Below are 26501 nucleotides of genomic sequence, written 5' to 3'. Positions count from 1 at the left end.
ATGGGTGTGAGGTGATGAGCACTGACAGTGTTACAAGTTGCACATTCCTAGGATTCCAGTTGTTTGGCATGGCACTCATATGGGAAGGGCCTTCTTATGAGGTGTGGATCTTTTTTTTTTTTGTTCCACCCCTTGATTTATAGACACCCCCCACAGCATAAACCACACTGAGAAGATCTGTCATTATTCACACAGCAGCTTACAAGGTCAGTGCCACATTTATTTCATACTTTAGAAACGTAGATTATTACAATATGAAGTGTGTATTGTAGACTTTTATGCATGCTAGTTTCTGTCACATTATGAGATGATAGGAGCAAGTTTATTGGATAGATAGATAGATAGATAGATAGATAGATAGATAGATAGATAGATAGATAGATAGATAGCATAGATAGATAGATAGATAGATAGATAGATAGATAGATAGATAGATAGATAGATAGATAGATAGTGTAGCATAAAGGTAAAACTGCAAGTATACTTCACAGACGTGAGTTGAGCCACAATGTAGAAAATACATAATTTCAGAAAGTGTGAAATGACAGATGGATTTGAGGATGGAAACAAGCAGGAGATTCCTTTTATAAGCATTGTAGATATGTAAGAATAGGATGGTTGGAATAAATTAGAAATAGGGAGAAACTCAATAGTAACCAGGGCTTATGCTGTTCTTCACTATGTACAGGGACTGAGGGTAATGACTGATAGACTGTAGCAACTGGGTGAAACATCAATGTATGACATTTCCTGGAAAAAACATAATCTCTATGTATCTTATCTATCAGTATTCTCTCTGAGAAACATGAAAAACTCACAATTCCTCCTTAGGAATAGTGTGAAGACTGGAAATGAACCCTTATGTCCCAAGAGAAGCAGTGGGGTGGCCACATAGGAAGTATTCCATGGGTACTCCAGAGTGGGAGACACTCTTGGCAACAGCTCTCGCCTCTGGTTGATAGAAGCGAATTTCGATCAGGGGCATGAGGAATCCTGATGGCACATCCCTTTTCATAGTTTTCATAATTTAACTATTCACAGAATGGAATTGTGGCTGGAAACTGATATATTCTAACCTAGTTACCAAAGCATCACAGCAGTCATTTACACAGAAAGGTATGCATTTAGGGCAGTGTAGACTGGTTGAGCTGATTTTTATGTAGTTGACTTAGAGCAAAATGTATGGAATGCCATTTGTTATTTTAAAAATATGTCACTCATACCAGCATTTTACCAGCTGAAATGAAATTGAGGGAGTTTTACAATACATGCTAACACTACATCTATATGTAATAGAGCTACATGAGCTTTTATTAGTCAGAAATTGGGGAAAACCGCAAGTCAGGGACCATGCTATATGGAGGTGTGATTGTTTACATGGGTGAATCCATAGTGCAGCACAGCCTGCTTTATACATTTTTATATAGCAGATCTGTAGACTCGCTTTATAGAATTATTTCAGTACAACTAGGCGCTCTCCATAAGAAGATATAGTATCCCCTGAATCCTGACCTAGGCCTCTCACACAGTTAAGCCAGGGGGCAATCACCATGTAACAACTGTCTGCAGATGAGGTGCTGGCTTAGCTATAATCCTAAATCATGTCTTAAGGCCTGTTTAAAAGGTTGAACATTACATAGTTACATAGTTAATACGGTTGAAAAAAGACATAACTCCATCAAGTTCAACCAAGGGATAGGTGGGGACGTAAATCCCAAAGAAAGTGAAGAATCCCAGAAGGAAGTGAACATTGATTTATAGGATGGCTACCTTACATCTGGGAGCCTTAGAGACAGATCTTGTTAAGAGTTCATTTGCATATCCTCTTCCCAGAATTCCCAGAGGAGTGTTGCCTGGCCTATATGACTCCTCATACCTTTTAGGCACTCACTATAAGGAGATATAATATCACCCGTTACCCTCTCTCTATATATATATATAGTATATGGAAATTCAATATATATAGGTAACTTACAGGTATGTGTATGTAAAGACTAATGCTAATATAGACCAGATTTTTATTTTCCATGTATACTGACCTTTTTTGAGAAGACCAAATTTATGACCATTTTTTATTGCAGTCCCTGTATATATATAATATGTATGCATTAGGGTGTTTCATTTTGTAATGGAAAAAAGGGATCCTGAAACTGAAGTCGTTTTTAGACCAACCTCCTAGGTACAGGTGTGAGAGTAGTAATAAAAGTGATCAATGTGTGCAACCCCTAAATATAATCCAATCTTCTTGAAATTTGGCATATATATCTTTTACATCACTGAGACTCTGGGCGTAAACAAATTCATATGAAAATCACATCTTTGGAAAAATGAAACACCCTAGTATGCATGTTACTGAATTATTTAAAAAAATTGGATTTTCAGATGGTCATTAATTGAATTAGTTGTATAGGCAGAGGACATTCAAAAGAACAGCTCAAAAGTTCTGTTTTTCGTCAGAGATGTAATTGATTTGCCATGATTATTGTTCCTCATCTTCCTACATTATTTAGCAGACAGGGCTGACATGTAGCAAAGTCCATAGAGATGACCTCCTCTGTGTTTGTGTGTAGCCTGTGTTTAAAAGTCATATTTATTGTATTTCAGCATTTTGCTGAATGTGTAGTATGAGTTTCCCGGAATCTATACTGACTTGAAGGGGATTTTTACACTAGCAGACAGAAGTAACAGTACGGTGCATTTTGTGTGTCTGTGTCACGGGAAGGACACAGCTGAGCGTGGGGAGATATGTTAAGAGAGCTTCACAACCAGGGTGTGGTTACTTGTTGGCAGAGCTTCCTTTTTCGTTTCATTTCTTATTTTGGCTGTATGATCAAGTGGGTCAGTAAGTGATACTATGGGGTTAAAAACTGATGAGCAGGGAGGAGGTTACGAAAGGGGAGGTTTAAAAGTTCACAGTAACAGGATGGGGGCCTGCTCATGGGTCTACTAAATGCTTGAGCCTTCCTCTGCTACATACAGTAAGACTGCTTCCAAGGCAAGACTACTTATATACATGGCTGTTTAGAAGAGGAGAAAGCTATTACAAAGTATGGATTCTAGTTGGGACACTAGATGTTTTCTGCTGTGACAAGTATCTATTTAGACAGAATACTTTTCTCTAAAGCAATGACTTCCTCTCCTTTATAATTCTTCAATGTCTGCATTTATTGCAGCGCTTGGAGTCCTACAATGTGAGAATTTATGAGATGGCTTGTTTTGGCGTGCAGTCACAGGAATATGATTATGACATTAGAATGAGTTGGCTTCATTCAAGCAGCCACTCATCAGCATCCAACCAGCAAACTTACATACTGTATATGTGTGTGAGCGTACACTTTCTACACAGATGATGAGAGTAGTCTACTGCATTTTATAACATGACTGATCTACTCTTTCAGATATAAAACATGTCACGGTATGTGGAACGAAAGAAGTCCTGGTGGCAACGATGCTGTTCTTGTTGCTCCAGAGGGGAAGATGTTGAGGATTATGGGAGAGGACCTGGAGGACCAGGCGGCAGACCCTCTGACAGAAATACAAATGGAGACTACCATGAAGAAGGCGACAGAATTCCAGATAGAAACACTGAACCAGGACGCAACAATGATGATCTGCCAATGCCCACAGGTAAGAACTAACCCCTACTTCTATTTTTATCTATTAATTTAACCTTGCCTGTAATGGTGAATAAATTCTAATTTACATCACTAAGCTCCTGAACCACCTTTACTGAGGTCTGCCAATCTTTGAATTTTCAGGCACATTACAAATTCAAAGTGTTGACTTACTTAATTCTCGGAACTCGGAAAATCGCAAGTCCCATCACACTGATGAGTTTGAATGTGATGAACTAATTGTAAGGAGAGGACAACCCTTCCAGATCTGTGTCACCACCCAACGTCCTTTTAATCCTAAGAGTGACCAATTCTGCATCATTATGCATTTAGGTGAGTTATTTGCAGGTTTGGATATTAAAGACATAATATAACAGAGCAAGCTATTAAATGCACTGTTTGAGTAAAAGCCCCATTATACCCATATAACCGTTTAATAGGATTAACAAGGTGTACTGAGTCACTAGGGGTTTACCTGCTTAAATTATTTTATACATAGAAATCACTACGTTATAAATTCTTACATATGAAGTATGTGTTTCATAGGCTATGCTTGGTTTTGAGTTTATGATCGCTTACTGAGTCACACCACTTCTGCCCAAGTTTTAAGGAGTTCTCAGTATGAAGATATGTGGATAATTACTGGTATTGATAATAAAGGACTTGCTCATAACTTCCTTGTCCTTAAAATGATGGCTCATGATGAGGAATGAAAATTATGCTGTGCTGTGATGAATCTCAAATGATAACCTCCTAGGTTGTGTAAAGATGGTAATACGCATGCATGGAAGTACGAAAAAAATAAAAAAATGAAGTAGCACTGAGATGTAAAAAGGATGGTTACTGACCCAATGTCAGACAGCAAAGTCAGCTGCTCATATGACCACCTTCTATTCAGATGATCTCTCATTGATCAGCTTAAAGAATTGTTTGCCGTTAATTGATCGTTAATTGGCTGAAATTGTCCAATTTGATCACCTTTAATGTGTAGGGATACCTCTTTCTTCGGTGCCATTCCCTGCCGCTGCTTGTTTACATACCTGCACGTGATTGCAGCAGTCTGTAAAAGAGCAGCGGCAGACAGACCGGACCAGCGTCACAGAGAACAGCACCAGAGAAAAAAGTGGTAAAAGTATAATATTTTTTTTTTACACCAGTTGGGGGCTTGCCCGAGACATTTAATATCCTCCTTTAACTCCTTTTCAATCCTGAGTAAAATACATCCTACTATATCTTATGGTAACATGGTATGGAACTATGTGCGACACGTAACCGATTGACGCTGGTTGTCATTCTCTTTCAGCAAATTCCCAACCGATCACTGTACCATTTGTCAAAGAATTTGATGAGGGTGGCTGGGGATGTCAAGTGTCTGAAGATAGCGGACAAAAAGTTTTACTATGGGTGAACACCTCTGCACAGGCTGCTGTGGGAAAATATCAGCTCAGTGTTAGAAGTGGCGCAGGAACTTACAATGACTCTAAACTGAATGTCTACATCCTGTTCAACCCTTGGTGTCGCAGTGAGTATGAACCATTGCATCTTTTCACTGTTCCTCCTATTCATTCAATTGCATTCCACTCCCATTTCCCTTTATCTACTGTAGATTGCCAAGAATTTTGTTTTCCTAAATTAATAACTTTTTCCTTTGCCTTTAGTGGATGCTGTATTTATGGACAATGAAGCATGGAAGCAAGAATATGTTCTCAATGAAATTGGAAGAATTTACTATGGCACAGAACATCAAATTGGAGAACGTTCCTGGAATTATGGACAGGTAAAAACTACTACCAATAGCGAATGTGCCATCAGAGATGTTTGACAGAGGAAGGGGCCTCCTTTTGTCAAACCATTGGTGCCCCTCTGGGGTGTGTGTCACTGGGTTACTAACAAAGGCCTACACATCAGCTATAAGCATCTGTTTCTTAGGCCATGCATGCTATGTATTCCAAGGTATTATGTAAGCGATCAAGAAATCACTGCTTTAAAGAGGACCTTTCACCGATTCTTACCCTATGAACTAACTATACAGATATGTAGAGCAGCGCCCGGGGATCTCACTGCACTTACTATTATCCCCGGGCGCCGCTCCGTTCTCCCGTTATGCCCTCCGGTATCTCCACTCACTAAGTTATAGTAGGCGGAGATACCAGTCCCTAAGTTATGGTAGGCGGAGTCTGCCCTAGCGCTGGCCAATCGCAGCGCAGAGCTCACAGCCTGGGAGGTTATTTTCTCCCAGGCTGTGAGCTCTGCAATGCGATTGGCCAGCGCTAGGGCAGACTCCGCCTACCATAACTTAGGGAACGGAGATACCGGAGGACATAGCAGGAGAACGGAGCGGCGCCCGGGGATAATAGTAAGTGCAGAGAGATCCCCGGGCGCCGCTCCACATGTATGTATACTTAGTTCATAGGGTAAGAATCGGTGAAAGGTCCTCTTTAAGTCCCTTTGGGGGACAAAAGAAGTAACATGTTTAATTAAGTTTAACAAAAACAACATGTAACAAGACTGCAAATGTGTATGGCCCAGGACCTCTGAGGCCAGTGACCATGTGTATATGGGAACATCACCTCTGCAGCATGGTAAACAAAGTTCAGGGGGAGGCAGAGAAGCTGTGGCATAAGTGTGGCTTCTTTTTTTGTTATATTACACCTCCTGCATTGTGCAACTGTTTATTTTTTTTGTTTACAGTAACATGGACAATTGTTTTAAGAGGCTAAAGTTTGTCTTAGTCATGGAAATCATTTGCTAGAAGGTTTACTGAGTGCTGTGGCTCCTTTATTTTGAAAATCGGCGGAGGTCTCACAAGTGACCTCCATTATGTTGAAGTTGGGATCACACATGCAGTTGTTTTTTTAACTAGGAGTGGATCCAAAAAGAAGGAACAAATAAAGGAAAGGCTGATCCTTCTCTTATTTTTCCTTTCCTGTTTTTGGCTCAAACAACTGTTGCAAAAACTGCATGTGTGACTCCAGCCTTAGGAATCGAACATGCAGTTTTATGTGACAGTTTTTGTGTGCAATTTTTTTTATCCAAAGACAGATGTGAACTATCACTTCAACTGAAAACGCACCATTGACATATAGCCTTTAATTCAATTATTGAAACTCGACAATTCACAGTTATTACTGATGATAACCAATCAAGTTACGGAGAGCTTAAAGGGTTTCTACCATCAGAAATACTGTTCTGTAGCTGACTGACATTAGCGATGCGCCCATGTCAGCACTACATAACAGTATGTTTCTAACATTAGTCCCTGCAGCCGTTTTTGTAAAAAATGCATTTTTATTATATGCTGATGAGCCTCTAGGTGCTATGTGGGTGTAGAATCAGCACCTTGAGGCTCCGTCCACTCAACCATTATCCCGCCCAGGTCCCCTTTTCTGCCCGCCCAGCTCCTCTTGATTGATGCCACGGTCCACCGCATCATTGACGAAATCCCGCGCCTGCGCCGTTCACTTCTGTCTTTGGCGCAGGCGCAGTGAGTGAAGGCCGCTTTCCTGATGCCGGCTTCCTCACTGTGACGTAGTCGGCGCAGGCGCAGTGAGGAATCCGGCACCAGGAGCGCATCATTTACTCACTGTGCCTGCGCCGAAGACAGAAGTGAACGGCGCAGGCGCGGGATTTCGTCAATGATGCGGTGGACCGTGGCATCAATCAAGAGGAGCGGGGCGGGCAGGATAATGGGTGAGTGGACGGAGCCTCTAGGTGCTGATTTTACGCCCACAAAGCACCTAGAGGCTCATTAGCATATAATAAAAGTGAATTTTTTACAAAAACGGCTGCAGGGACTAATGTTAGAAACATACTGTTATGTAGTGCTGACATTAGCGCATCGCTATATCAGTCAGCTACATAACAGTATTTCTGGTGGTAGAAACCCTTTAATATGCACAGTTGAAGGATATAGCCAGTCACAATTTGTTGGGGGGACTTATCCCAAATATTCGTCTAGTACTTGTGTCATAACTTGGTGACAGGGAGATTTACATAGGTGATAACTATAAGTTTGTGTTAAGAGAATTGTCCCTACAATCATCCTTTACTTCTCCTGCCTGACTGTGGGGCAACTGACATGATAAAGAGTGCCCTCACTCAGCGATGGCTTTCCACTGCTGATCTGCTATAAAGCCCTAACGACATACACCTCCCAATGTGTTCCCCCTATGTTTATACCTTAAGAGTTCATCATGGAGATGATGTTAGTGAGTTATGATAACATGCAGGATGTTAGATCCTGCCCCATAGATGCTGGCGGCCTGATGTTCAAGCATGTGACACCTCAGGATGCCATCATCTATGGTGCAGGATGTTTGACTATCTACCTGTAGTATCCTGCATAGAATCATATCACAATAATTCTGGTTTTCCCTTGATGAATCCTCATGATGTAAAAACAGGGGGAAACACATTGGAATGTGTATGTCTTGACAGCAGATCAGCCATAAACAGCCAAAAGCAATTACTGAGTGGGGGCATTTTTTTCAGGGAAGTTTAGGGTGAATTTAAGGAGAGTTGGTATAACGTGAACTTGGAACAATCGCCTACAGAAATCACCATGTCACCAAGTGGAACCCTCCCAACAATTGGTGACTGACTATAACAGTGTTGGCGAACCTATGGCAATGGTGCCAGAGGCGGCACTCGGAGTCCTCTCTGTGGGCACCCGCACCATGGAAAAAGTCTAAGGTGTACCAATATGCCATAGACTTTTCCAGCCATTTATCAGCGCAGGGCGCACTATGAACAGCACAGGCAGCGCAGAGCGCACTATGAACAGCACAGGCAGCGCAGGGCGCACTATGAACAGCACAGGCAGCGCAGAAAGCACTATGAACAGCACAGGCAGCGCAGAACGCACTATGAACAGCACAGGCAGCGCAGGGCGCACTATTAACAGCACAGGCAGCGCAGGGCGCACTATGAACAGCACAGGCAGCGCAGGGCGCACTATGAACAGCACAGGCAGCGCAGGGCACACTATGAACAGCACAGGCAGTGCATTGAATGTAGGCAGGTTATTATAGATAAATGATAAAAGTACATGGAAGATATACTATATTGGTATTCATATTAAATTGCAGTGTTGACACTTTGCAATAAAAAAAAGTGGGTTTTGGGTTACAGTTTGGGCACTCGGTCTGTAAAAGGTTCACCACCACTGGACTATAACCTCAAGCTTTACACATCACTGCAGCTTAAATTAGAAGTGAATTTTTGGAGTTTTAATTATTGAATTAAAGGTTATATTTTAATAGGGTGTTTTTCAGTTTGCCGTGATAGTTGATTTCTATGATTAGATGATTTGAACTGTGACAGCGAAGTCAGGAGTGGATTCAAAATGAATGGGAAATATTACGGAAGGATTTGAACTCCTCGTTCCTTCACTTTCTTTGGCTCAAAAAAACCTGCATGAAAATCTTCAAATTCTTGCCTGTGCAGTAGTTCTCCCAGTGGGGGAGGCTATGCAGGCAACTGCTGATGGCCTCATTCTCTGGAATGGGGCATCAATGTAGGTCTCCACCTAGCAGGTGTTCGGGGCACTGCCGTGGAGAGCAAAGGCACGGAAGGAGACACAGTGCTGGTGTAGTTTTGTGCCTCGATTACTGTTTGTTCTCCTGTACCCTCAGGATCATTTTCAAATACTGGACCCCTACAATCATAAAGTGAAAGCCTATATTAGGCTACTTTCACACTGGCGTTTTGGCTTTCGGTTTGTGAGATCCGTTCAGGGCTCTCACAAGCGGTCCAAAACGGATCACTTTTGCCCTAATGCATTCTGAATGGATAAGGATCCGCTCAGAATGCATCCGTTTGCCTCCGTTCCGCTCTGGAGGCGGACACCAAAACGCTGCTTGCAGCGTTTTGGTGTCCGCCTGACGATGCGGAGGCAAACGGATTCACTGACACAATAGAAAACGGATTCCGCCCCCTATTGACTTTCAATGGTGTTCAAGACGGATCCGTTTTGACTATGTTAAAGATAATACAAACGGATCCGTTCTGAACGGATGCAGACGGTTGTATTATCTGAACGGATCCGTCTGTGCAGATCCATGACAGATCCGCACCAAACATGAGTGTGAAAGTAGCCTTATTAGTCTTTCTAGGATAACAGTATAACATGGGAAAACTCCATGGCTTTGTGTTTTTCACTGTGGCAAATCTGCACTGTTCAGATATTACATACACACAAACTTTCTGTTTGATAGCTGAGGGTTTTTTGGCTCATGCAGGTTTTACATGGCATATGTGATTTCTATGGCATGTATGCTTTATTCTAGCCTCATTTTTCTCCATTTATACAGCTCTGTAAAACTTTTGCAAAGAAAGTGATTATGATTTATACTTGAGACTGCATTTGAGTCATTTGGAAAATAAGCATGCTGTGAGAACACCAAGAACATATATTGGTAAAATGTTTCCTGTAATTAAGTAATACCTATAATTACATAGCATTCTTTTTAACCTACAGTTTGATAAGGGGGTTCTGCAAGCTGTACTGTACATACTGGATCGTGGAGGTATCTCACCTGCATCAAGATGCGATCCCATAACTGTTACCCGAGTTATATCTGCTATGGTAAGAATTTTAATGAATTTAATTATATTGTCCTAGATGCATACAGTAATAGAAACAGGAAGGAGAAAAAGCTATGTTTTCTTTCTAACCCATGACATAAACCTTTCTCCTTCCACCTTGCAGGTGAATTCCATGGATGATAATGGTGTTGTTGCTGGAAGCTGGTCTGGTGAATATGCTGATGGTGTAAATCCTGTTGCTTGGGTAGGCAGTGTGGATATTCTGCTCCGATATCACCAGACTGGAACCCCTGTAAAATACGGCCAGTGCTGGGTATTCGCTGCTGTTACAACAACAGGTAGATACAACTAAGATGATTATTCTAGATGGAAACCAAACTTACTTTCAAAGATCAGAGCTTCAAAGAGGACCTTTCACCGGTCTTGACATTACAGTATTAGTACCTGGTACTGTAGGACATGTTGAGGAGATGTCCTCATACTTATTTTTTCTCTATGAGCTACTTTCTTTTCTCCCTGGCTGTGATGCGCTCCGCTGCGATTGGACAGCTCACCTTTCGGGAGAAGAAGACGCCCCCTGAGAAACACAGCCATCTCCTCCTCCCTGTACCAATGGTATGGATTACCATACAGGGCGGGAAACCAGAACGGGGGGCACAGCGGGGAAACGGAGCAGCCCATAGGAAAACAAAATAAGAACGAGAACGACTCCTTAACATGCCCTACAGTGCTAGGTACTAATACTGTAGCATAGTAACATAGTTTATAAGGCTGAAAAAAGACATCTGTCCATACAGTTCTGCCTATTATCCTGTAAGTTGATCCAGAGGAAGGAAAAAAAAAACCTGTGAGGTAGAAGCCAATTTCCCCCACTTTAGGGGGACAAAATTCCTTTCTGACTCCAATCAGGCAATCAGATAACTCCCTGGATCTACGACCCCTCTCTAGTAGCTATAACTTATAATTTTATTACACTCCAGAAATACATCCAGGCCCCTCTTGAATTTTTTTAGTGTACTCACCATCACCACCTACTCAGGTAGAGAGTTCCATAGTCTCACTGCTCTTACCGTAAAGAATCCTCTTCTATGTTTGTATATTGTAATGTCAAGACCAGTGAAAGGTCCTGTTTAAAGGGGTTTTCCCATCTCAGACAATGGGGGAATATCGCACCTGCACCTACAATGAGAACGGAGCCGGGAAATGAACGGAGGGCGCACTGCTATTGCCGTCTGCCCCATAGAAATGAATAGGAGCATGGGCCGCGCATGCGCGGTGCGCTCCCATTCACTTCTATGGCAGCAGCGCTTGGTGGTGGACGGACCCCGGGAAATCCGGGGTCCTCCAGCCGCAGCAATCCCGCTTCGTTCTCATTGTAGGTGCGGGTCCCAGTGGTAGGACCCGCACCTATCAGACAATGGGGGCATATCCTAGCGATATGCCCCCATTGTCTGAGATGGGAATACCCCTTTAAAGGTAAATCCCTTCTTCCTAGAAGGGTCCTCTGATAATAAGGTGATGAGATGGTGTCTTACCAGTATTTTGCCACGTATAACATGCCTGCAAGCAGAGTCTTATCTGCTCTTGTCTTCTTTTAGTGCTCCGTTGTCTTGGAATCCCAGGACGTACTATTACCAATTTTGCCTCAGCTCATGACACTGATAGAAATCTAACATTTGATGTCTACTTTGATGAAAACATGAAGCCATTGGAGGATAAAAACAGTGATTCTGTCTGGTGAGCATCCAAATAATTATATACTTTACGATACATGCATAGTGTCTTAGCGTCATAGTGTCTAGAGTGTCTTTTGCATAAGCATACAGTGAAATTTCTGAAAAGTCCACCCAAAATTGCACTGAAAAAATGCGATGGACATCAAGAAGAAGAGGACAATCTGTAACAAAAAATCTGGTCTAGACAAATCTGTAGTCTTTTGCATAGGTTGTACTATATATAGCCAAACCATTATTGCCTATTATCTGTGGAAAGCAAGAAGATTATCCCTTTAGGAGTATGTGTACTAACATTGACATGTATCTATCAAGGAATTATCACTGTTGGAATGACTGCTGGATGACCCGCCCTGACCTGCCATCAGGATACAGTGGATGGCAAGCCATTGATGCCACGCCTCAAGAGACCAGCAATGGTAATTGACAGTCATGTAGTCTTTCTCTTTGATCTGTTTGCTTGTATTACAGAAAGATTTCTAATCTCAGCCCTGCTATACACCTCAAACTTATTACTTGTGCTTATGTCTCTCATTTTTAGGTATATACTGCTGTGGTCCTTCTCCTGTCCTTGCCATCAAGAATGGTTTAGTCAATATCAAATACGACACTCCTTTCATTTTTGCAGAGGTAATTATATGTGAATATACTGTATATGACCTGTAGTTTTCATAAATAACTCAATGCAATTTTGTGATACTGTTTACTATTAAATGGGTTTTTGGGAGTAGAATGTTGATGACCTATCTTCAGCACAGGTCATCGATAGCTGCTTGGTGACGCAGCACTCTGGTATGAGCTGCAGCCTCTTCCTAGGTCAGTGACATCACGTTCATCAGTCACCTGACCTATGTGCTGCTGAGTCCCATTCAGGTGAAGGGGCCTGGGCTACAATACAAATGTAATGTACAGTGCTGCGCTTGGTAAGCTGTGAGGAGGTTGCAGTGCTCATTCAAGGACCGTGGCCTCTTCACCTTGTCCCCCCCCAAAATTTTTTAATAACAGTCAAAAAGTTGTATGTACCCCAAAAATGGTACTAATAAAAACTACAGGTTGTCTGCAAAAAACACGCCCTCATACAGCAATGTAGATGGAAATATAAAAAACTTATGGCTGTCAGAAAATGGCAATGCAAAGAAATTTTTTTTTTTTTTTTACCAAAGGTTTTTATTTTTTTTAAAGTAATAAAACAAAATAAAACTATACTATTTTGGTATTGCTGTAATCACATTGACCCACAGAATAACCTTGTCATAGTGTAATATCAAAACCCAAAAATCCTTGGTTACTTTTTTCAATTATGTCCCACAAATAATTTTTTCTCCATTTTAGAAGACATGGGTGCCATTAAAAAATACATCTTTTCCCGCATAAAAGAAGCCCTCATATGGTTATGTGAACAGAAAATTTAAAAAGTGACTAAACTTTTATTCAATTTTTTTTTTTTAAATGTCCCAAATGCCCTAAAAATAGTATTTCGAATATACCAATTGATTTTGACTTTTTACCAAATAAATTTCCACCTAAAGACCTGATTTCAACAGCACTTTAAATTCACTATATTCACACATCGCTGACTTGTCAGTGGAGTACGAACTCTGCACTGTATCAATGGGGCAACAACGAACAGTGTATGGACAGGAGCACACATGGCTGCTCCTGCTTGTGACCCCTGAGGTTGGATATATACTGGCATACTGTAGCACTTCAGTACCCTGTAACAATGTGCTATGCCAGGACTGGCTGAGCGGGCTCCTGGCTGTGCTGGCTTCGCTAACCTAAAATTCCTGCATGTAAGATTTAGTAATTAGTAAAAAGTCTAAATCAATTACCATAATAAAGTATATTAGAAAAAATATTTTTAAGTCATTTGGAACATAAAAAAAAAAAATTGAATAAAAGTTTAGTTACTCTTTAAAAAGTTATTACTATTGGAAGGAATGTGGGGCGGAAAAATCAGAAATGCAAAAATGAGAATAGGCCCAGTCCTTAAGGTTAAGTTTATTGTTTGTGTTATATTTGATTAAGAAATTTAGTGAAATTAAATAAAATGAACAATCCAGGGAGACATCATCTTCACTTGATCTGTTCTAACTGTGCAACTGTCACCTGTAATCCCACAATCCACTGTCTCCAGATGAATGAAAATCTGCAAAACAAATGTGAAGGAAACACGGCACAATTAAAGGGGTTATCCAAAGTATAAAACATTCCCCCCAATCCCCGGGCCCCTCATATAGATTATACTTACCCCATTCCCTGGCCCCTGCATTGCTCCTAACCCCGGCACGGCCGCTGCTGCATCTTCCCGTTGCGCTGATCGAAACATCCGATGACAGGGGGAGCAACCAATAGCAGGCCACGACGTGGACAAGCCTCCCTAGCATCGTAAGTGACTCTAGGGAGGCTGGAGATGCAGCGGCAGCCATGCGGGGATCAGGAGCAACATGGGTGCTGGGGAGCAGGGTAAGTATAATCTATATGAGGGGCCTGGGCATTGGGGGACATGTTTTCATGTTTTAGACTTTGGATAACCCCTTTAAAATGTAGTACAAGTAAAGCAAAGGAGTTGAAAGTTAGTCAATATTTAATGTTGAATTCATCTGTGAAATATCGTAAATTGATTTTCTAAAATTGAATTTTCCTTGAATGAGCAGCTTGTAGAAGTGAACATAGACTGAGCTGTTTATTGTGTGCAATGCAGGTGAACAGTGATAAGGTCTTTTACCAAAGAACGGAAAATGGGAAATTTAAGCAGGTCCATGTGGAGGAACGCGCAGTTGGACATTGTATCAGCACCAAAGCAGTGGGATCCAATGCAAGAGAGGACATCACTTATCTGTACAAACATCCAGAAGGTAACCAGATGACATCTTCAGCATTAATAGAGGCCTGACTGAGAATACTTGGAGTAGAATAAATACAGAGTAGTTTAGATAAATCATACCGTTTGAGTTATGTAGTGTTTTCCAGTTAGAACAGTTACTTTATTATTTCAACTGTATTCATAACATATGGGATAAATGCCATATTATTGCAACAACCAGATTTTATTTAATAAGAGCTCGCTATTTTTCATGAGGAATCTCTCCTAACTCACACCTTTTCCCCACCAGGATCTGCAGAGGAGCGTAAGGCAGTGCACACAGCTGCACAGTATGGTAATAAAACACTGGCAGATGTGGAGGCAGCAGATATAGGAGATGTCTCTCTTAGAGTTGAGTCACAAGATGGTGTATCCATGGGCAGTGACATTCAAGTTCGTATCTTATTGAAGAATGGTAGCGGAAGCCGTCGCACTGTGTCTTTATCCATGGCCATTGCTGTTATGTATTACAACGGAGTCTGCAAAGAGTCATTCAAGAAAGAAGATTGTAATGTATTGCTGAACCCAGGAGAAGGTAAGTTGTACCCTGTCATTTTTTTATTATATTTTTTGCATATTCTTAAATATATTTGTGCAAATATAAATTCTGTCAAAATATATATATATATATATATATATATATATGCATGTGCTTGCAGTATTATGTATACAGTTTTAAGTAATTATTAGGATATTAAACTTTTGAAACTTTGGGTGTAACTGCAACAACCCATGTCGTACTGACAAGATCCAGCAGGTTGTAACATGGGAAGTTGTTGGTTAGGCTTCAGTTTGCTTGTGTTCAGAGGTGGACATTCTATATGTGCAACCTATGTTATACTTGAGAAATAGATTTTAATCCCTTCTCCAATTTCTGTTGTATAGCCAAGACAGTGGGAATGACAGTGGCTTACAGTGAATATTGTACACAACTTGTGGATCAGTCAGCCATGATGTTAACCGTTTCTGGAATTGTCAAAGAATCTAGCCAGAAATTAGCCACCCAGCACACATTCAGGATAAAGACCCCAGATCTCATGATCAAGGTATCAAAGCTTCTATACTTATGTATTTGTCATCTGTGTATAAATGAAACATTATAATAACTATAGCAAAGGCTAGCCTAGGACACAAGATCAGCCTAGGCCATCAATGATCCAACAGAAGGCAACACGGTTTGGAGCCAATCACTGCTAGGGTCTATTTATTATGGGATGATTCATAAATTAACTATTAGATTTTATCAATGATATGTTCTGGGTGTGCAATGATAACATTAAAGATTACCATGCAATCAGGAGCTGATGTGCACATGCTCTGTGTGGACTGAAGGTGTCCTCAGGCTCATCTCCAATGGTAGGCCCAAGGGACCCCATTCTAATACTGCCAGGTGTGTCTTCATTTCCCTACAACCACAATTTGGTGGTCAGAGCAATTGTCATTGTTCTAGTGCCTGAAAGTAGTTCTATTAGTAGAATTGAGAAAAATTCTGCAGAGTGGGTAATAGTCGCAGTGTATATTATAAAGCACCTAGAAGTGCAGAAGAGCAGGAACAAATCAGTATACAGTATGTGGACTTTTACAGTTGGAGTGGCCAAACTATGGAATGCCCTACGCCAAGAACTGGTAATGGTAGATACTATGTCAGCATTTAAGATAGGGCTCTATGTTTATCTAATGGATGCTTAGCAAATGGCATTGAGGCATAATTAATCTAAAAATTAATCTGTATAATTCATACAGAAAGGTTGCACTTGATGGACTTGGGTCTTTTTTCAACCTATGTAACTATGTCCCTATGTATAAGGTAAAAACAGTAAAGATAGCAGTATTGTATTAGCTCATACTGTGAAATAACTGTTACAGGTCCGTGGTGAAGCAACTGTTGGTCAACAAATTGAGGCAGAAATCATATTCCAGAACCCTCTCCAAACGACTTTGCACAATGGCCGCTTCCACGTGGAAGGGCCTGGACTGCAAAGGCCAAAGGTTGTACAAGTTGGGTAAGTAAATCACTCAATTTATTTTATTCTCATTTTTGTGTACATGAGTTAGTGTTCTCAGGTTCTTGCAGTGTTCAGTGACACATCACTGGTACACAACAGAGTTAAAGCCAGGTATGAGTCAATAAGGCCTTACATCCAACTGATGGAAATGTGGTTCTACCAAGGTACAGTTGACAGGGTTCACAAAATCATTAATCTAAAGAATGGACAGCAATCTGTACATTTGAGAAAAAGGGATTTTTTTTTTTACTGTCAGGGTCGTTAGACCACACATACACTGCCAAAGTATATGGCATTGGCTACTCCTTCATTACAAGGAAACATATCAGTAGGTAAACCTCTTAAAGGGAACTTGCCACATTGAACATGGTGTTTGAGCTTTTCCCATAAAACGATATATTCATCTGCTCAGCTACTCCTGCTGTATAACATGTTACTGGCAGATTACACTGCATTTTCATAGTGATGGGTTCATTTTAAAATGCTTTATAGAGAGCTAAATTGAGACTAAATTGATACAGTTCAGCAAGTCTATCAAGCTCATCCTCCAGGTCACCAACAAGATATTTTCAAATAATAACATAATGAGCAGATTCTTTTCCAAACCTGCTCTTCCTCTATCTACCATGTTATATGATGTATGCTGGGTCTGACACTATATACTCTTACTTTCTTCTACAGAGATATTGGGGCACTGAAGACTATTTCCATCACAGAACGATTTACACCTCGACGTACTGGCAAGCGTCAGCTAATAGCAAGCTTTGAGAGTGATGAGATGAGTCAAGTACATGGAGTCACTGAAATAATGGTACAGTGAAGACCTCATTTTGAGCCAAATCCAGTTTTATTCGGAGCCAACCCGAATTAATTTGGCAGTATTAATTAATACCATGGGAACTCTATATCATCCTCGGACTGAAAAAAACTACTGAATATTTCTGTTTTCGTTAATCAATCTTTCTAGTATATCGAGATATCCAAAAGGACTAATGTGACGTGTGGTATTACATTTGTGACAGTGGACGCCTACCAGAATCCTAGCAGAAAACGCTGTAAGCGATCTCTGTAATCTGAATTAGGAACCCAACCAATAAGATGTCTTACATATAGCTCACTAAAAAGAAATCTAGTCACTCACAATAGTATTTTTTGGAAAAATGTGTCCCTTTATAGTTATGTGGTATTCACAGATGAATAAGGACACGAATAGCAGAGGAAACAAATGTTATTACAATTGAAATGTACACTCAGTGAAAATTATTTTTGTATCTATTTCTTATACTTTGGGGTAATATGTTAAAATATATAATAGGATATGCAATATCGTCAAACTGTGAGCCTTTACCCATCATTCTGAAATCTGTACATACCTGTAGAATCTAACAATTAATGTATAGTTCTGACATACTTATTATATTTATTATTTCAATGAAGAAACTAAAAGGTGTTTATACCAAAAGGGCAAGGCTATAATCATTCTGCATACTCCTTTGCCCATCTTGTATTACACCCATTTTTTGCCTTTGACAAATACCTTGACCAAGAAGCTGGTTACTTGACATACATAATGTATGTCTTCTAGAGAAACATTCTTTTTTTTTATAATATGAAGGTAATACTGTTATGATATTATATCATTAAGTTATACTCCCACAAGGTACAGATGTAGCAGAACTGTACTAGGCAATTGGGGAAAGCTATTGTGCTAGGTTTACCTGCAGTCCTGATATATACATTGTACTAACAGTATAGTTATCTGGTAATTATGGTATGCCAACTAAGAGAGACAGTCTCTACACCTGTATATGCAATATATGTATTATAGGGAGTACCACATTGTTTTACCAGTCTGTATCCAGGTACGTGACTGATATGTGACTGCATAGACAGACTATGTCCAAAAAGGTCGGCACTGCTCGAATAGTTTGGCGGTGCACATGTCTGCGGGCAGGAATCCCAATAGATAATTCGTAAAGAACAAGACCGGCACTCGCACTGATGAATAATCTTGCAAATTTATTCAGTCACATATTACATCATAGTGACGCGTTTCAGCAACTTGGTGCTTTCATCAGACTGTGTGTCTGCATATAGACAGACTGTGATGAGAAAAAGTACTGGATTTAACTGTGCACTTTTATTTGTTAAATATATTTTTTGTTTCAATAAATATTTTATATTAATCTCTATGTGTTTATTATGGTTTGTTTAGTGAATTCATTCTATGGTTGATTGAAAGTATAGCATACATTGTACTGACCGGAATTTTTGAGGGGAGAAAAATGATGCTGTTTGGCTTGTGATGAGAGATCTGTCTTCAACTGGCTACCTCTGCTACCAAGGCCAACAGCTTCAAATAGAAATCCTATTTACATTACTCTGTTCCAACAGAGTGATGTCTAATTTGCTATGTGGTCACTGAATATAACATATAAAGGTTTCATTATGACAGCTGGCACAGCAGTTTTTATACACCCTGCTTTAGTATACTGTACAGTTTTATATAGGGTAGGGATCTAATATTTAAAGCATACCTATAGTAAAAAAAATAATCGGGGTGTTTACAAAATGCCTAATGCCAAGTAAAGGTGAACTATGGGCTACTGGAAGGCGAGAGGGTTGCTGCATTCCCCGAATAAATGATGTAACAGAAATTTCATGTTGTTACAATGGTGTTCACAGGTGCCACTGTTCTGAGCCTACCATCGGCGGCTGCTTGTGGGAGAGATTTAGGGCCATTTCTTAGTATGGCAATTCGCTGGTCCCAGTACTCTGTGTATCTTTACAGCGGATTCTTGTAGTTGTGAATGGTACCATCGTGTTTTTATCTTTTCCTTGTTCAGTATGGCAGGGGTTAATTGCCTCTTGCTTTATGTGTGTATCTCTATGCTTTGCAGGGGTTAATGTAGGATGACAATACATTTTCTTTTTTCCTGGATATATCCTCAAAAAAAAAATCGTCTGGCTAGGATTTATAAATTACAAAAAACGTCTGGGATTCCAAAGGGGGATTGGGGGTTGGGTACCACCAGACGGGCACTATAATCTTCTACAGTGGAGGGCCTGTGATGACATCACCGTCATGTGATCAGTGCAGGAGGGGCCATATCTCAGGAGTGGAGAAGAGAAGTGGTAAGGACCTGTGATGATGTCTCTGTCATGTGATCAGTGCAGGAGGGGCAGGAGCTCGGCAGTGGAGAAGAGAAGTGGTAAGGACCTGTGATGATATCACCATTCATGATCAGTGCAGGCATTGGTGGAGTTCAGCAGTGGAGAAGTGGTGAGCCTGAGAAACCTTGGAAGTTGTAGTCCTTTCCTCTTATACTCCCTCTCTGAATTGTCCTTTGATATCACATAATATCAGCCTGAACATGCTGGGAGTTTTAGTTCTCTTTTCTTATACCCCCTCCCTGTAATGTCTTCTGATATCACATTATATCAGCCTGGACAGCCTTTCTTCTTATACCTCCTCTATGTAATGTCCTCTGATGCTGGCAGTCCCTGGAAGTCGGTACACCTGGAGTAAAAACTACTCCAGATTCTGACTGGCGCAGTTTTCACTCCTCTTTTACACCTGGAAACATAGTTAATAAATGTGTCAGGGCCAATGTCGGCCACCTCCACTTGTTGTCACTCCCAAGTGGTGAGAGAGTGGCGAGGATGGGCAAAAATGCCTGTGCGACAAAATATTGTCACACAGACGTTCAAAAAAGGATCTTGCGACTATGTTTACGCCAAGAGCTGATGTAAAAATAATCGTAAAATGACCCTCTGTATGTCTGATCTGTGTCCGTTGTCGTGTCTGACTTGATCCTGCCTGTTCTCCTGCTGTATTTAGTGGGAAAGATTTTTCAAAACTGTTGCAATGGGAAACCGGCTTAGTTGCCCATAGTAACTAACCAGATTCTTTCATTTTCCAAAGGAACTCTGAAAAAAAGGTGAAATCTGATTGGTTGCTATGGGCAACTAAGCCAGTTTTCCTTTGCATCAGTTTTGATAAATCTGCCCCAGTCTGTGTTAGCCTGCTTGCTTGGTCAGGATACGTTCACAGGAGCATTGTGAATCCGGTAGCCTTTTCTGACGGGCTGTTCTGGCATAAATGTTGGCTAGACGCAGCAGGATTTGTCTGGCGGAAACCCTGTATGCCGGTAAAGCAGCCAGATCACTACCGGATCCCATTATAGTCAATGGGGACCGGAGGTACACATGCATATGCGGCAATGCTGGATATAGTGAGCTCTGATCCTCAGCCAGATCAGGCCAATGGAATTAAAATGGAACTGTAAATGGGACCTAACAGTTTCGTTCATTTCATGTTTTAGTTTTCCAGTCTGGTGTTTCAGTTCCGTTTCCAGTCTGCCTGTTTTTGTGTGTTGTCCTTGCCACTTCAGAGTGGTAGGGGTCAGCCCAGGACTTTGGCCCTGGTAAACACACAGTGGGTCATTTATCAAGTGACCTGTGACTATTTTAGTCATAAAACAGTTGCAGGTCACTTTTTTGACCATCTGTGTGACAATATTTAGTTGCATGATTGGTTTTACGATGTGTTCAACAGTTGTGCAGGGTGGGCATGCATTGTGGGTATGCCCCCAACAAATTTACTGACATTTATTACTGAAAACAGGCATAAATGTTGGCGGAAAAATAATCCTGCCAGGGACTGGAGTCGTTTTTACGCCAGGAGCACGGACTGCCGTGGATTCGCCTAATTTATATCTAGGCACACGCCTTGTCATAAATAAACCACATCTTACAGGAATCTAAGACCGGTGTAAAGGCTGGTCTTAGTAAATGACCACCACCATCTTTTACGTCAGGAAACAGTCATAAAAGAAGAGTGAAAAAGTACTCCAGTAAGGTTCAGACCTCATCATAAATCATGCGAATCCTCCAGCACTGCAGGGGGGAAGCAAAGACCAGCAAAAAAAAGCCAGTCTTTGTAAATGACCCCCATAGTTCTTTCGTACTTTGTTGTTTTCGGATGACCATAGAAGATAGGGTGTAAGGAGGGTAGTACTGTTACAATGATGTTCACGGTTGCCACTGTTCTGGATGTACCAGCATCGACTGCTTGTGGGAACGATTTAGGGACATTTCGTGTGTCAGTTTGCAGGGGCGTAGCTAAAGGCTCTGTCACGGATGAAGTTGCAGATAGCTAGAAGTTATGAATAAACGTCCGACTGGCTTGATCCCAAACTAAGGAGCATATAGGTGACCCCTATAAAACCCTAAGAGCTCACCCTGACTGCTAAGCACATACAAGGGTCTCAAAGGTAGACGATTGTATACCCCCGTACCTAAGACTTTGTGACACTTGAAAACCCTATAATAGTGAGGGGACACGACCACCGGCTCCCTGCACTTCATACGGAGGGAGTCAGGGTCACCTAGAATCAAGCCAGCAAGGAAATACAATACATGAAAGGACTTATCTGAACAAGCAGCAGCAGAAGACTCCAGCAGTGAACACTTCAAGCCAGGAAGTAGTATAAACCGCAATGTGAGGCAGTATGGGAGGGAATATAAAGGAAAGAGGATTAGTCTAAATAGGTGACACCTGGGAGAAGAAAATGAGATGAGAAAGTGAAACCAAAACAAAGAACATCATGCAAGAGGTAGAGAAGGACGTCTGTCAGACCTTCTCACAGAAGTGGCGGTGACAGGCTCATGGGCTAAGGTTCAAGAGTTCAGCTTGGGCCCCCTTCCCTCAGTGCTTTGTGGCCAACGGCAGGGAATCACATTGTCTTCGTGGTGCCTGAGGCAAAAAACTTAAACGGTACCTCCCCCCATGCCAAATTCTTGACCTAACCCCTTCCCTCCAGCCAGAGGTGTAACTTGGCCATCATGCCGGTGTCTTCTTTTAGAGCACAAGGGTCTTTGGATCCCCTCAGGCTCCTGGGCCCGGTAACAACTGCTACCTCTGCACCCCCTATAGCTGCGACCCTGGCAGTTTGTCTATCCTTCCCCTTGGCTGAGCAACAGCCTCAATAACAACATGGGCTTCATGTTTTTTAGTCTTCCAGTCTGGTGTTTCAGCTCTATTCCAGCCAGCCAGTTTTTCTGTGCTATTTGGACTCTTGAGACCTGCGATCGGTGCCTGTGGTTTTTGTGTGTTTTCTAGTTCCTGAGACTCCTGGTGAGTCCAGAGGGTCAGCTGCCAAGTATACTGGGACCATCCCAGCAGTTAGTGGGTTGGTCATAACTGGCAGCAAAGTACACAACTACTGCTCCTTAAAGGCTATGTACACCTTTGGAGCCAATTTGTGTTTATGATTGCATTTTATTCATTTTTGGCTAAAAATCATATTTTCAATTGGCCTTTATTAAAATCATTGAGCCTGTCACAAAGGGTTAACAGTTTTTCTAAGGCCTCAAAAAATGCGGATGACGTCCGTGTGCATTCCGTATTTTGCGGAACGAAACAGCTGGCCCCTAATAGACCAGTACTATCCTTATCCTTGTCCGACATGTTTTATTTTTTTGCGGAACGGAAATACAGACATACAGAAACGGAAAGCACACGGAGTAACTTCCGTTTTTTTTGCGGACCCATTGAAATGAACGGTTACGTATATGGTCCGTGAATAAAACGGAACGGACACGTTTGTAATAAACCTTATCTCTAAACTACTAAGAGGTCATAAACACTTATTTAAACCCCATTCTGATCAGTAAGATAAGGATTAAGCTTTAACCCCTTCCCACATCCTCACATACATGTACGTGAGCGAATGTGGCTTCTTGCCGCATTCTCACGTGCATGTACGTGTAGGGATTGTGCGGGTGCAGTAGCTGCACCCACCCAATCCGCAGCACGGGCCTGGCTGTTACTGATAGCCGGGCCCCTGCTGTGATGCTGGCGGATAAACCCTTTCACGTGCGGCGGTCAGCGCTGACCACGGCACGTACAGGGTATACAGAGGGAGGGGGCTCCCTCTGACTCCATCCCCCCGCTCCACGCTGCGCTGGCAGGGAGTCGATGGTTGCCATGGCAGCCCCGATGCCTGTGTAAGGTATCGGAGCTGCCAGCCTACGGAAACCCAGGAGATCCAGCCTGAGCGCTGGGTCTCCTAGGCAACTGTCAGCCTCTCACTGTGTGAGAGGCTGACAGTTCAATTCAGTACAATACAGAATGACATATTAGGTATTGCCACGTCCATAACGACCTTCTCTATAACAATATCACATGAGTTAACCCCTCAGTTGAGCAACGTAAAAAAGAAATTTTTAAACGGTGTAAAAAAGCAATTTTTTGTCACCTTACATCACAAACAGTGTAATACCAAGCGATCAAAAAATCATACGCACCCCAAAATTATACCAATCAAACCGTCAACTCATCCCGCAAAAAATGAGACTCTACCTATGACAATCGCCAAAAAAAAATAAATAAATATGGCTCTCAGACTATGAAGACACTAAAACATGATTTTCTTTGTTTCAAAAATGCTGTTATTGTGCAAAACTTTAATAAATAAAAAAAAGTATACATATTAAGTATTGCCGCGTCCGTAATCACCTGCTGTATAACAATATCCCATGACCTAACCCCTCAGGTGAACACCGTAAAAATAAAAAAAAACTGTGTCAAAAAAGCAATTTTTTCTCACCTCACATCACAAAAAGTGTAATACCAAGCGATCAAAAAGTCATACATACTCTAAAATTGTACCAATAAAACCATCATCTCATCCCGAAAAAAATGAGACCCTACATAAGACATTCGCCCAAAAATAAAAATAAATATGGCTTTCAAAAATGCTTTATTATGTAAAACTGAAACAAACAACCAAAAAAGGTAGTCATATTTGGTATAGTCGCATCTGTAACAACTTGCTCTATAAAAATAGCTCATGATCTAACCTGTCAGATGAACATTGTAAATAACAAAAAATAAAAATGGTGCCAAAACAGCAATTTTTTGTTACCTTGCCTCACAAAAAGTGTTATATAGAGCAAGCAAAAATCATATGTACACTAAAATAGTACCAACAAAACTGCCACCTTATCCCGTAGTTTCCAAAATGGGGTAATTTTTTGGAGTTTCTACTCTAGGGGTGCATCAGGGGGTCTTCAAATGTGACATGGCCCTCCAAAAACCATATGGCGTTCCTTCCTTCTGCGCCTGCTGTGTGCCCGTACAGCAGTTTACGATCACAAATAGGGTGTTTCTGTAAACTACAGAATCAGGGTAATAAATATTGAGTTCTGTTTGGCTGTTTACCCTTGCTTTGTTACTGGAAAAAATTGTAAATCTGCCAAAAAAGCTAAATTTTCCTTTAATTCTTGTGGAACATCTAAAGTTTGTGTAATCAGTTTTGAATACATTGAGGGGTGTAGTTTCTAAAATGGGGTCATTTTTGGGTGGTTTCTATTATGTAAGACTCACAAAGTGACTTCAGACCTGAACTGGTCCTGAAAAAGTGGGTTTTGGAAATTTTCTGAAAAATTTCAAGATTTGCTTCTAAACTTCTAAGCCTTCTAACGTCCCCAAAAAATAAAATGGCATTCACAAAATGATCCAAACATGAAGTAGACATATGGAAAATGTAAAGTAATAACTATTTTTGGAGGTATTACTGTCTATTATAAAAGTAGAGAAATTGAAATTTGTAAATTTGCTAATTTTTCCAAATTTTTTGTAATTTGGTATTTTTTTAATGAATAAAAAAAAATTTTGACTCAATTTTACCACTGTCATGAAGTACAATATGTGACGAGAAAACAATCTCAGAATGGCCTGGATAAGTAAAAGCGTTTTAAAGTTATTACCACATAAAGTGACACATGTCAGATTTGCTAAAAATGGCTTGGTCCTGAAGGTAAAAACTAGCTTGGTCTTGAAGGGGTTAATGAGTGATTATAAGGTCAGAGAGCAGACATAAGGAGTCCCGTCTGCTCCCCAGATTGATTGAAAAGACAGAAAAATCCAGAAGCAGAGCTGGTAGACCATGTCAGCTCTGTACGCAAAAAAGGATTCCATATTTTTAATAAAGACCAACTAAAAAAAATATTTTTAGCTCAAAATAAGTACAATGCAACAATAAAAAAAAAAGAATTGCCCCCGTACATAGCCTTTAACACATGTGTACTGACTTTTGTAACCATGGCACAGCCTTTAAGTCTAATTTACATCTTCATCCTGAAAGAGACGTAAATTAAAACTCCAGTGAAATGTGAAGTTTTCTATTGTATTTGTCCATTATAGATATTTTGGCAAGTCTTATGTTTGCTAGGCAGCCCTCACATAAATTTGAGTGGTTGCCTAGGAATAAGCACCTTGGGCAACCAGTCACACAGATAGGGAGTTCTGTCTTCTACCAGCTTGATTGTCTGTGAAATAGAAGGCATTGAATATTCTACAAAAAAAAAAATAGAATAGCTTAGAAATCAGATTTAATATATTCTCAGGCTGGAGGGGGTATCAGTTTGAGTTGCCAATAACAGAATGGAGAACATTTCCAAAATTCACATGAGCATCAGCCCCCATATACATCCTGCCTGGGCACAGATCCCTATCCTTCACAGTAGGCTACCTGCACATGTTGCAGATTACATACGCAGCATTATACAGTACCAGCAAAAATGTATGAGTAAAAATTCTTATGTAAACTTTGCTTTTTTGTTCTGTGATGAAATTCAAAATCTGTAGCGCGTCAATTGATTGTGCAGATTTCACCCTTTCATCAGTGGCAGTAAGAGCTACATTACATGCAACAATTACTTCCACTGT

At 40.9% G+C, this 26501-nt stretch overlaps 1 protein-coding gene across 4 annotated transcripts; it reads left to right on the top strand.

The window, feature by feature from the left end:
- Positions 1-74: 74 nt before the first annotated feature.
- TGM1 (transglutaminase 1) lies at positions 75-17916 on the top strand. 4 transcript variants are annotated; one of them, XM_040416928.1, is made up of 15 exons: positions 75-206; positions 3399-3627; positions 3759-3947; positions 4918-5136; positions 5273-5391; positions 10093-10200; positions 10324-10498; positions 11759-11897; positions 12209-12312; positions 12435-12523; positions 14598-14751; positions 15010-15294; positions 15645-15805; positions 16626-16762; positions 17447-17916. In XM_040416928.1, exons 2-15 carry the CDS (start codon positions 3408-3410, stop codon positions 17583-17585), a joined length of 2238 nt encoding a protein of 745 aa, XP_040272862.1. In that variant the 5' UTR covers positions 75-206; positions 3399-3407; the 3' UTR covers positions 17586-17916. The 4 variants fall into 4 exon arrangements, with proteins under 4 accessions (XP_040272862.1, XP_040272861.1, XP_040272863.1 ...); XM_040416927.1 differs by lacking the exon at positions 75-206 and adding an exon at positions 2927-3047; XM_040416929.1 differs by lacking the exon at positions 75-206 and adding an exon at positions 2945-2978.
- Positions 17917-26501: the final 8585 nt, after the last annotated feature.

This window comes from Bufo bufo, chromosome 2, assembly GCF_905171765.1.
Source record: "Bufo bufo chromosome 2, aBufBuf1.1, whole genome shotgun sequence".
Classification (NCBI taxonomy): Eukaryota; Metazoa; Chordata; class Amphibia; order Anura; family Bufonidae; genus Bufo; species Bufo bufo.
The sequence above is the reverse complement of the archived record's forward strand: the minus strand, read 5'-3'. Positions and strand labels throughout refer to the sequence as shown.